Here is a 13233-nt window from a genome sequence, read left to right as displayed (position 1 = left end):
TATTCCTGCTGATAAGAGATGCGTACATTTAGTAGTTTACATATTCAAACCCCATTCACCTCAATTTGGTTGTCTCTGGTTGGTTCTGTCTGAAGACAGGCACAGGCCCTTTCAATTGACCTCTCTAGCTATCATCCTGGTTCTCTTTTGCCTTTTATGCCAGAGTTCTTGGGGGAAGTCAGAGCCTCCACATCCTTCCCCCCACAAGTTTATAATTGGATTTTTCCTCCCGTGTTCTACCAGAACCTCTCAAAATTCACCGGTAACCATCTTTAGTTCAATGACATTTTCTTTGTTCTTGTTTTCCCTGACTGTGCTGGGGTCAATCTCCCTCCGTAGTAGCCTGGCTCTACCCCCACCTCTCCACACCGTTCCTGCTAGCAGCGCCCTCTTCCCACTCCAGCCCTACTTCCAGGCTTCCGTGTTACTGCTACTGCCCTGCCCTGCGGCTTGGAGCATTCCTTTAGGCATTCAGCTTTAAGGATCATCTCTAAATTTGGCCATGCCCCCCTGGGGAGCAGCATATGAAAAGCTCCCCTCCCCCGTAACCCTGTAGGCCACGCTCTATGGCAGGAGGCATCAAGAGGGAAGGAATTGCTTGGGGAATCTAGGCTTTGAGTGACCTCAAGCTGAGAAGTTTACACTTGACCCTGAGATCAGTGGCAATGTCTGCTTTTTAGACTTTAATGTGCAGACAAATCACCTGGGGACCCTGTTAAATAACATGCAGATTCAGTAGGTCTCGGGAAGGGCCTGAGATTCTGCATTTCTGGTAAACACCCAGATGGCACCCATGTTGCTGGTCCGTAGACCCTACTTTGAGAAGCAAGGGGCTAGGTCATACTTAACTAGTGTCAGGTTTTCTGGGGGGGTTTTCTGTGTTGTTTTTATAGTTCATCTGGAACCTAATCCAATTTAAGAACCAGGATGCTATTGTTTGCATCTGTGCTTCCTCATTGATGAGTTCCTTCTGGGTGTTCCTATAAATACTGAATTGATAGACCCCAGGGCTGAATATCTTCTAACTTTGCTTTACAAACACTAATTTAGCTTCATATCACAATCGTGAGGCCAGTGGATACTTTTTTTTGGGGGGGGGGGGGCTATAAATAGAAACCAAGAAAAGTGAATGATTTTCCAAGTAATGAGTGGTCCGCAAAGTTCCTCGCTCAGAGGGGTCCCAAGGACTGGTCCAGGGTGGATTTTAACACCGCCCCTGCTTGGATTCTCACCTGACTGCTCAAGATGACCTACTCATTTTCTGGACCTCATTTACTCTTTCCTGACTGCGAAGTAGGCGACTCTCCCCTCTCTGTCTCCTTCTCTCATAGGCAAGATCAGGAGCATTAAGGAGCTGCGGGTTCCATGTTAGGAGGCCAGATGCCTGATGCTGAGGTGACTCAAAGGTTGGGAGGCAGACAGCTGGGCCAGCTCACAAGCCAGAATCGCCCCCGCACGGCAGCTTTACAACTGTTCTTAGCAGATTAGGAGCACCTTTTTAAAAAAGACACAGTGAGGAGGAAGTGGGGTGGGGGAACGGCGAGAGAAACCACAGAAATCATAGAATAAGAACCAGCTCAACGCCAGTGTCCCATGGACCTTAAGTTCAGCTTCTGAAGCTGGATTTTTTTTGCTTTCAGGGATTTCTCTCGTAGCCATAAAAAAATAAAAGCAACTCCAGTCTCTAAAGTAGGTCACAGAGAGAGCAAGCTGATAAATGCAGATGCCAAGGCACTTTCACCCTTCTCCAAACCAAAAATAGTACTTGGAAATTGTCTGAGGAAAATGGGTGCAGCTTGAGAAAAGCTGAGGAGAAAAAAGCGGGTGGGGTGCTCCTGCCCTGGATTCACTTGGCCCACAGCAGACCTCTTGAGCAGGAGAACTTGACTCCGTGGCAGTTCCTCCCCATGACTGCCCCCCCTCCCCCGCCGCACCCCGCACTCTCTCTTCACACAGTCTAGCTCACTTCCTATTGGTCACCTCTGTTGCATGATTCCAGGGGGGTTATAACTATTCCCCCACTCCCATCTCTGGTAACTCATTGTAAAAACTTTCTATTAATCAATCAAAGCCTAGATGGGGGAGACAAGGCAAAGAGGCACTTTTGGATTTCTTCATCAGGGCAGCTCTGTGATTCATTATCTGTTCTAAAAAGCGGCACATGCAGTTCCAGGAAAGGGGGAGCGGAAATGCTATGTAGCCCAAGTTTGGGCTCCCCTGGCTTTGACTCTCCTTCCCTCCATCTGGCCACAAGCCAGGCTGTTTTTCAGCAGCTGCTCCTGTTTCTAGATGGATACTCCCATACCCGCCTCCTGCTATTATGATGGAATTGGGGGTCTGGCGAGGCACCGGGATTGGGCGACCAGCTACCACAGCTGTGGCTTGATCTCTGGGAGCGTAGAGTCTTCGGAGACTCTCCACGTCTCAAGGTCAAGAAATCCAACTCCACTCCATCTTAGCCGGCGGTAGCATTCCCAATCACAGCTCTTCCCTGGGCACTCAGACTCTTCCTCAGGTAAAGAATGAGCGTGAGGATCGTCAAGAGAGAGTGGAGAAAGGGAAGAGGAGGACCCAGACAGATAGTAAAGACAAAACAGCTACAGCACTGAAGGAAGTATCTATGCCACAGAGAGCAGGGTGATGCTGTGACTGGCTAGAAATAGCCCCGTAGTTGTGGATCAACCTGGAGAAAATCTCGAACATGATCCAGGAAAGAATCAAATATGGAGAGTAGCCAAAGGAAATCCTGCCTCTCAGAGACCACCTCAGTGCTTTGAGCAGAGGCAATAGGATGGTTTTCTTTTACCTCAGAGAAAGCCAGTTTCCAGCAGCTGCCCTGCCCCAAGCCTTGAGAGATTGAATGGATCGAAAAATGAGCAGGTGGGAACACATGGTGTTTGGCACATTGCTGAGTTCTAGAAAAACTGAAAGGAGCCTTGCCTTGGCATCTAGTGGAATGATGGGCTGGGGCAGCCTGGCAGAGGCCCAGTTCATAGGGAGAAAGCAGAGGGCTGACTTGGTGCTAAATGGGTAGAAAAGGGGGAAGCGGAGTCTTACTCTAATTCTCCAAGTTAGGGATGTGGCTTATCATACAGGCATAGGAGCTTCTTGTGACCAGGTCCCAGAAAACTTACTTTTATAAAATAGGTTTATCAAGAAATATCATAGGCCTACTCTCTGCTAGACCCTTAAGAGAATCACCTGCTGAAAATGCTCAGTGATAGTGACGGAGATCAGCTCTTCCTGCAATTTTCAAAGGCTGATAATCAGCCAATACGCTCTCACCTGCCCATAAGTGGGCAGTATCCAGTGGTGGAGGATGCTGCTGAACTGGAGAGCTGGGGAGAGGGAGAGGCCCTTTTAGGAATGTAGTCCCAGGAGGCTTCTCCCTCCCTGCTTGTAAGATTCCAAATGTCTGAGATAAACCCCAGGATAAAGTCCAGCAAAGATGCTTTAGGCTATATTCCTCTGAGAGCTAGAGAAGGGTTTTATTTTTAAAACCCTCGTTCCTGCTGGGGGGTGTGTGTGCGTAGAGTGGGGGCAGGCATTGGGAAAAACTGTTTGGATCAGGAAGGAGGCATTCTACTAGATGTGTGTATTCTTTTACAGTTTCTGCTCTCACATATTCTCTACCCTCAAGAATAGTTACTGAAAAACTCCAAGGACATGAGTTAAGATCACAATGATTCCTAACATCAATTCTACTTCTACTATATTTTTCCTCCCAAGGCTTTCCACTGGGTAGAATTTTAAATGTGAATAATGGTTCAAAGGCTGAGAAACAAACTGCTCATTACTGGAAAGAGTGCCAGAAATCCTGGGAAGCAGACCTCACTCCCACCGGAGTTCTGCACCTAATAGTAATGGCTTCTTTCATAGTCACGGGAGGGTTGGATCACTGTTTCTTTTCATTCTTGTCTTCTTTCAGTAACTGCTGGGATAAAAGCAAGCCTAGAAGAATAAAAAATTCACAAACAGGACAAGAATATTTAGGGCAAGAGATCAGAAGTTCTTTGGTTATTCAGTGAACTGAACTAACTTTACTTTTTAAAAAAGTGTAAGAAAATAAATGTCCATCAAACTCCATGTCGCAGTGGGTATTAGCCTTTCGACTGCATCTCACAGGCTCTGAGTTGTCATGCCTAGCAAGAGACTCGGACTAATCCAGTGATTAAATGGAGTTTTGTCATTATTAGTTCCATTCCCAATATTTACTATTTCTTTAGTTTGAGAAGCATTCTGCCAATGTTGCTAAATAGCCCATTCCTTTTCACTTTTCATCCCCAAATCCAATCAGTGATGAATGATACAGATAGAAGGGTTATTATTACTCTACTAGGTGCCTTAGAGAAAACCCAGTCATTCTGGAGGGGCAGTTCAAGTTTTCTATCATTAATTGCTTTCCCCAAATACAATCAGTGGTTTCTGAGAAGGCAGGCAGGTTTTAAAGTGACATGGTTAAGAAGTACTGTACTAAGACCTATCACCTTTATTCACTATCAAATGTGATCTTCTTGGAGTACTCATCAAAATGCACTTCAAATAACTAGTTTTTACGTGACAAAATTTTTCCCCCCAGACTACAACTACCGTTAATTTGATCAAGAGAGGTCCCTCCCAAAGTGGTCAAGAAGTGATTAGGTACTAAAACTATAGCTTCATTTCTAGTCACAGTGAGTCTGATTTAGTTGTGTGTGATAACCCCATCCTGGCACTGGGAAGGCTCTTTTCCAGGACCTATCAATTAACATGGCTTAAGAAACACTCTATGCCCAAGCAATTCAGGCTAAAAATAACTCTGTGGGCTATTTTTTTTCTTTACTCATCCACAGAAAGCGTTTGTATGTCAACAAGATCTTTGCTCCTTGAGTGTTTTCACTCCTGCTTACTCTTCTGAAAATAGAGTTGTTTGATACAATCAGGAAAGTCGGAGTCGGTGTGAGGCATACAGAACAGCAAAACCATGCTGATGCAACTAAGCTTTCTAACTGCCAAGTGTTCAAAGAATAAAAGAATCCAGCATTCAGAGAGAGGCCAGGTTTAAAATAGATTCTCCCTTACTCACCTTTCTTACAAATATACACAATTCTTTGACAAGAATATATCTGACTTACACAAAATTCACTTCTAAGTTAACAATGATAACAACTGAGCACTCAATACGTATGCTCACTTTTCTAAGAACTTAAGGGGCATTAACTCATTTTCACAACCCTACAAGATAAAATTATCTCAATTTCACATTTGATAAAACTGAGGCAGAGAGAAAGGAAGTAATCTGTCTAGAGTTCCTCAGTTACTAAGTAGCAAAGCCAAGATGCAAACCCAGGAAGCCTGGCTCCAGAGCCCATCCTCTAACCATTGCACTATACTCCTTCTGCAACAAAAACAATGATCTTTTCAGATTTCCTACAAAGCTATGTCTCCCTATCAAGTCTGTCCAATTACATTCTCTAAAGAGAACGTGGTCTCATGGCTCATCTTAATGTGAAAACAACAATCAACAGAACTTTGGTTTTATCCAAAATATATCAATTCTTATTAAACACACCAAATGTTACCCCCTTTCAAATATAAAAATGCACTGAGATAGCTGTTAAAGCTTAATTGCTTTCTAGCAACAGGAAATGTTTACAAAATTAAGGCCCTGGACCCCTTCTTCAGTTTAAGCAGTTAGCACTCAATGGAGCTCTTATGCCTAGAACAGAACTCAAGTAGCTAATCTCTGAAAGAAAAACATCAATTTTAATAAATAAGAACCTTACTAGAGGTTTAATTCTATTAACATATTACGGTGATAGAGAATAAAGAAGAAATTTCCTTATGCTTAATGAATCACTAATAGATGGATCAAAAAAAAAATTAAGGCACTGGCCTGCTTAGTTTAGCTATGACAGAAGTTCACACAATCAAGACTTTAGGAATACCAAAGCACCATTTCATTTGCTCCTTCTGTACAATGGCCATAACCTTACCTAAAGCTTTGTTGAACCTCAATTTGTCCCATCTCTTATTAAACACCCTATTTATAAGCTGCTATAGGCCAATACCAACTTGTAAAGTACCAGCAAGGCTATTTTATCATTCTGATTTGTTTTTGAAATAGATTAATGAATACCTTTAGAACACTGAATATTTGCCTTAGACAAAAAGCTCTTAAATGTAGTGGTTATAGTAAAATCAACTGATAACTTGGCTGTCATCACCTAAGTGTTTACCACGACCCAAACACTGAGCAGATCAGGAAGTTTTGCTAAGCTGAATTTGCCTAGCCCTCCTTCCTTATCTAGTTTGACACAAGCAATTTCCTTTCACTAATGCATTTACTTTCCACAGATAAAATTAAGAAATAGCACTGAAAATTCCATCCTGACATCCACTGGACTGCAGAGGTGGATCTAACTGGGCAAGTTAGTCTCATTAAGCCTCCCTCTCATTTTTTTTTCCTTCAACAACAAAGCTGAAAGATGACCCATGTTATACAGTTTAACAGAGTAATAAAAGGAAGCTTTTGTGATAACATTTTTGCATTTGGGAAGGGCTTCAAAAGCTAGCACTAAAGTTATTTAATATCAGACACCATCAGATTGGGCTGTAGAAAATCAAATTGGGCTAAACTGACTTTAGAAAAGGCAGTTGTAGTGACAGGTTTCAAGAAACCAGCTGGGCACTGATATTAGTATCTAATAGCTATCCTCCCATCTAGGGGAGAAACCTTAAACGTGTCTCTCTTGATACTTAGTGAAGCCAGCAAACAATGTCCCCGGTCTGTGCTCGACTGATATTAAGAACCACACTTGACCACAGTTCCCCTCCTCCCACTTCTCTCCCAATCCAGACAGGTGATTACAGACAAGGAGGCAATTAAGTTGCTTCAAAATATTTAATACGTGTTAGACACGTAAAGTTACATTTTTATACAAAAATCAATACAACGGAGGAGAAAATACTGTACAAAAACCTTGTCAGCTCCCCCAACCTTTATACAACAAAGACTGGAGTCACCGTATCTACAAAACCATAAGGTCTTTCCACTTAGGGCTTCTGTCTGTAAACTTTGTTTCATTAAACACTTTTTAAAAGCACTGTGTAGTAGTTCTGATCTAGAGCTTTTAAAAATATATCTATTCTCTATAAACTCCATATTTCCAAGCTCGAACTCTTCTGTGAAGTTCATCAAGCTTTTTTTTTTTTTTTTTCCTTCTTCTTTCCCTGTGGGGAAGACAAGGGCCGCTCATATTCCCTTTTCCCAGAGTAATCACAGGGTATAAACGTTTTTCGGTGATAGAAGGGGGGGGGTGGGGCGGGGAGGGAGAAATAATACAAGTCTCTACCCCAGACTAAATCCCTCTAGTCTTAGGAAATCCTGTGAGGAAATGCCACTCCTGGCACTGGTGCGGTGCTAGCTTTCATGTGAGGGGTGTGTGTAAAGTCCCTTCCTCCCCCGAGTACGAAAGGGGAACTCCCCGGCCCCGGCCCCCCGCGCCGCTTCCTTCTCGGTGCTGCCGGCAGAGGAAAGTCCCTGTCTGCCCCCAATCTCCTAAGCCCTGGGAAAGGGGGGATGCATTCCAGAAGGACAGAAGGGTCTTAATTCAACAAGACACACGTACGTACACAGACAGAACACTACACAAAAGTGAACGAGCGTCCTCTTCCGACGAGCCTCACGCCCCCAGGTCCCCCGAGGCGACGGCGGGGAGGCTCGGCCCTGCAGGGCCGCCGAGCCCAGGGGCGAGTCCGTGCTGCCGGCAGCGCCCACAGTCTCCGCCGCGCGCCCAGCGCCTACGGTCCCGCGGCCGCCCTCGCAGCCTCGCGTCGGGGCCACCCCGCGGCTCAGCCTCCTTCCGAAGGGGGCGCCCGGGGCTCAGAAGGCCACGATGGCTGTGCTCCAAGGGTTCATGTCTCTCAGCACCGGCTTATCGCAGCAGATCTGCCCGGGCTCCGCGGCTTCCGCCCCGCTCTCCTCTCCCTCGGCTTCCTCGCGGCCGCCCCCGGGGCTTTTCCGCAACAGTCCCGAGAAGCTGGAACCGAAGATGCTAATGAGGTTAGCCACGTTACCGGTCTCCATCTCCTCCTCCGCCGCCGCCGCCGCCGCCCCACCCGGCTGCTCCTCCGAGTTCCGGCGGGGCTTCTTCAGCGGGCTGGAGCCGGACGCCGGGCCGCCCGCGGGGCCGCCACCCACGCCCGCCGCGCCTCGCTTCCGGGGGCCGACGGCGGGCGGCGCTGGGGGCTCGTCCTCGGCGGGCCGCGGCGCGCAGCAGCAGGCCAGTCGGGGGCACGCGCCCGGCGCCCCGGGCCTGTCCTCCGCTCCCGGGGGGCAGCCGCACTGGCGGCGCGTCCCCCGGGGCCCCTCGGGGAAGCCGTCCGAGCCTCCGGCGGGGCCCGCGGCTCCTCCCTCCGCCGCCTCGCGCGCTCCCTCCACGCGGCGCCAGGCAGCTTCCGCCGCCTCCACCTCTCCGCCCCGAGGAGCGTCCCCGGCGCCCGTGACGGGGGCCGCGGGGCGCTCCGGCTGCGGCTCGGGCTCGGGCCAGGCGGCTCGGGCGGGCGGCGGCGGCGGCGGCGGCTCCCCCCAGCCCGCGGGCGGCCCGGCCGCCGGCTCCCCGGGCTGCTGCTGCTGCGGCGGCGGCGGCGGCATCGCCGGGCTCCCCGCGGGGCCGGCCAGGTAGAGGCCCGGGCACGGGTCACTCAGGTAGACCTGGCGGGCGCTGCGCAGCACGAGCGAGACCAGCAGGTTCTTGTGCAGCTTGATGCCGCCGCGCTGGACCCGCGAGTTGTAGATCTTGCCCAGGGAGATGCTGACGATGCGGTGCGCCTCCAGCTTGAACTCCATCGCGCCTCCCGTCCGCAGGGCTGGCGCCGAGGTGAGGGGCGGGGGGCGCTCTCCGGCTCGCGTTCGGAGGCGGACCGGGGACGGGAGGCGTCCGCGAGTCCGGTCCGCGGCGGGACCCTCGATACTCGAAGGCTGGAGCGAGAACGACTCCGGCGCCGTGTGCCGTGCTCCGGGCCGCCGCCGACAGCCGCCCGCTCCCAGGTTCGGTCGCTAACTGGGGGCGGCCCGGACGCGCGGCGCCTTATATAGGCCGCTCGAGCGCCAATCGCGAGGGGCCGCCAACCGTTCCGGGGCCGGGCGGCGCGCCCTCGTGCGCCGCGCGCGGCCAATCGGAGGCCGAGGAGGGGCGCCTGGGCTATTCGAACGTTAGTCCCGCGGAGCAGGCTCTTAAAGGGGGCGACGGCGCGCGGCGGCGGCCGGACGGGTCGGGGCTTGCGCTCCGCGGGCGGGTGCCGGGGCGGCGGCGCCGCAGTGAGGCTTGCTGCAGGGACGCTGGCTTGCGCGCTGGCTTGCCGGGACCCGAGCGCGCTGAACCACTCGAACTTTCAGCCCCGGATAATAAATAGCATGACCACATTTAGCAGATACTGATTTTGGATGAGGGCCTGGCCTTCCTAGAGGCTCAACACACTCTTGGCATCTTGTCAGTTCTAACCCCGAAGAAAGATAAAAAAAGGGGGGGGGGGGGGGAGAGGGGGTGGTTTCTAAAATTTCCCAAGTTTTCGGCTGCTTCTTAAGGAATGGTGTTGATTGGGTACGAAATTACCGGTTCTCTACTAAAGCCATCCTGGGTCACTTTGCTCTCTAGATTCTAGAACGAACAGGCTTGTCACATAGGTTGCAATGAAAGGTGGTACAGGTTCTCCCCAAGGATTTTTCTTCAACGTAAGGACTGACCAGTTCACCCTTGGAAGAATCTAGCGAGTTCTAAAAATACAAGTAGAGAAGTCCTGTGTTCCCATCATGATGTCATAATTTTATTTTGTGTCAAGGTAAAAATATAAGGGGAAGAGTGTTCCAGACTTTTCTGGTCAGTCAACAACTTAGTCCATCTACTGATCCTTCGTATGTGGCATTAGGGCAGAATCACAACAGGGTTGTCCAGAGTCCTGGATTGGGCTCCTGGAGAGTCTGAGTTAGGCCACCCAAGCTCCACCCAAGCTCCACCGCAGACCTCTGCTTGATGATTCTGGGCAAAGAACCTCAGGACACTTTCACTTCTCTCCAGCTTTATTTTTTTTTTTTAAGACTTTATTTATTCATGAGAGACCTAGAGAGCGAGGGGCAGAGACATAGGCAGAGGGAGAAGAAGCAGGCTCCATGCAGGGAGCCCAAAGTGGGACTCTATCCCGGGTCTCCAGGATCAGGCCTTAGGCTGAAGGCGGCACTAAACCCCTGAGCCATCCGGGGTTGCCTGCTTCTCCGGCTTTAAAAGGGAGAAGTCACATACACACCTGTTCTATTATGCAAATTAAGTGACAACTCTCGCCGTCCATAGATAAATGGATAAAGATGTGACACACACAATGGAATATTATTCGGCCATTAAAACAATGAAATCTTGCCATTTGCAATGACATGGACGCAGCTAGGGAGTGTAATGCTAATCAAAATAAATCAGAGAAAGATTTATGATTTCATACCACATGATTTCACTAATATGTGGAATTTAAGAAACAAAACAAAGCAAAAAGACAAACCAAGAAACAGACTCTTAACTATAGAGAACAAAGTGATGGTTGCCAGAGTAGGGGATGGGTCATGATCTCAGGGTCATATTCTCTCAAGCCCACCTTGGGCTTCCCACTCAGCATGTAGTCAGCTTCTCCCTCTCCCTCTGCCCCTCCCCTACTCCTCACCTGCATACACACTCTCTCAAATAAAAAAAATTTTTTTAAATGAGGGCATTTGTTGTGATAAGTACCAGGTGATGGATGCAAGTGTTGAATACCTATATTGTACACCTGAAACTAATATAACGTATGTTGACTATATTGGAATTAAAATTTTTAAAAATGACGACTCTCAGCCACAATCTGAATCCTGAAACTAAGCATAGTTTTCTTGGAATCCAGGTGCAATAGTTGGCCTGATCCTGCACCAGGGTTTGGCCAAGGGGGATATTTGGTTAGGAGAAATAGTGAAAAGTGGGCTTGATAGTAGCCAATTCACAGTCAAGAGGCCTCCAAAGGATGTGATGACTCAGTAACATTACCTATGCTACAACTTATTAATGGTAATTGAGACATCAAGCTCTGAGACCCAGAGTTCCTCCCCTCTAGGAATTTTCAGCTTGCATAAAGGAGATAAAATAGTAACATGAATAATTACAAAAATATGTGTACAAATACACATATTTTGAGTAATAGCATGAACATTTTTTCTTCTATTTTCTCTCTCTCTGAGAGTTATTAATCACTATAAAACACTGATTACGAGTACAGACTTTGAAGGGAAGCTTCCTGAGTTGGAATCCCAGCTCGATTTTTTACTTACTGTGTGACCTTTCGAAAGTTATTTTACCTCTCTGTGCCTTCATCTTTTCCATCTTAAAATAGAGATAATAATAGTCACCACCTCTTAGAGTTTTTGTGAGGATAAAACAAGGTAACACCTGTGAAGCTCTTAGAACAGCCTGGCATATAAGAAGCTATCAGTATATGTTAGGAAATATGGCATTAGGTGAAGCTGACCCATGTGAGCTGGGAATTTCACCAACTGCCCTGCATTCATTGCCCCTCAGCACCGCTCTTGTCACTTGCTCCTGTTATGTCAAGCCTCTCTCGAATTGTGCTGTCATCGAAGGCAGGAGCTCATCTCATATTTGTAGCCAGAGGATAATGAGAATATTTAACAAATGTGCAACACAGGCACTAACCACCAGAACAGTGTCCTGGAGGCCCTTGTGGTGCCAGGGTATAGGGCAGATTCCTGCAGGAGAGGCCAAGTGACCAGCAAGGGGTGTACTCAGGGGCCAGGGGCAGAGATCCTGCCAACTGGCATGAAACCATTTCAGTATTTTAACAACTGGCGTGGTCATACCAGTGTATACAGAGTGATTATGCACTTAGCTTGATGGATTTCTAATAATGATATTGTCTATCGTGACACTGTGCTAGTTACTTTCCAGTCATTATTTATCATCCTTATAAAGTTCTGCAAGCAGATCAGGAAGCTAGGACTCTGAAAGGTCAAGTAATTTCCCCTAAGTCACTCAGCTACAGGTGGAGAAGGTGAGATTTAACTCCAAACCCACAGAAGTAAAGCTTGAGTGCCAAGTTCTGGGGCCAGGTTACCTTGTCTCACCTCTTACTTGCTGTGGGACCTTTGGAAAGTTATGTCACATCTAAGTGAAATGAGAAAGTCATGCCTTAGTTCTGTAACATGAGCAAGTTATTCAACCTGTCTCTGCCTCGGTCGCCTACTGTGTAAAATGGAAATAACAATACCTAAGGGGCTGAGTACAGCTCCCGGCACCATCTAAAGCACTTACTAAGTCTATTTACTGTTACTGTTCTTCTCATACCAATGACCATATTAGTCCCGAGCACATGGTTAGCACTTGTTGAATGGTACATGTTTTTTTCTACAACTCCATGTAATAGCTGCTCAGGAAATGATTACTGACTTGAAACTGAGCATGATCATTACAATCATCAGGACTTCCTCTAATCCTGAGACACCAAAATGGAACCTTGAGAATTCATCTCTTATGCTCAGCAAGCTTTACTTCCACCTACCAAAAGAGAGCTCCAGAACAACTTCTCCTAAGCTTTAGAAAGCAGGTAACTGAGTTCGAATTTGCCATTATCAATCGTTGAGACACTCAGTTAAAAAAAAAAAAAAAAAAAAAAAAGGTGGTAGTAGGATGAGAAAAACTAGTGGTATAAGGACAGAGGAAGCAACTGCTCTTCAAAGAAGTGGCCAGGGTGTGTCCATGGAGACTGTCCATCCCTCCACCCCCATCCTCTCCTCTGGACACACCCAAGCAGGTTAGCATGCACCTCTTTCCACTCGGGCCTTCTCTGGGCTCTTACTGAAGGATTCCTCTAAGAGCAGAGCATGCGTGCCCACTGCTGTTGACTTTATTTCTTGCATGACAAATTGAAGGCTAAGGATTCCTATCAGATGATCATAGAGCTTATATTGTCTTAAATTAAGTCTAGTCTGTATAAGAACAATGCAAACATGCTAAATGGCTAGCTCTGTGAAAAGTAACCAGGAGTGAGAAGATGTGGGTGAAATAAGGTCTTTGCACAGAGCCCACCTTGCAATTTCCACACTTGGAAATTGTCGGGGTCACAGTTGCTTATGTAAGGGAATAGTAATTTATATGAAATCCTGAGTTTTTTAGGGAAAAGCTCTACAAAAATACATTATTAGTGCTTTATGTAGGCATTACC

General features: G+C 47.7%; 1 protein-coding gene across 1 annotated transcript; it reads right to left on the bottom strand.

The window, feature by feature from the left end:
• Nucleotides 1–6869: 6869 nt before the first annotated feature.
• Nucleotides 6870–9045, bottom strand: IER5 (immediate early response 5). Its single transcript, XM_025429969.3, has one exon. It carries the CDS (start codon nucleotides 8828–8830, stop codon nucleotides 7865–7867), a length of 966 nt encoding a protein of 321 aa, XP_025285754.3. The 5' UTR covers nucleotides 8831–9045; the 3' UTR covers nucleotides 6870–7864.
• Nucleotides 9046–13233: the final 4188 nt, after the last annotated feature.

Source organism: Canis lupus, chromosome 7, assembly GCF_003254725.2.
Source record: "Canis lupus dingo isolate Sandy chromosome 7, ASM325472v2, whole genome shotgun sequence".
Taxonomy (NCBI): Eukaryota; Metazoa; Chordata; class Mammalia; order Carnivora; family Canidae; genus Canis; species Canis lupus.
This window is presented reverse-complemented; position numbering and strand designations above follow the sequence as displayed.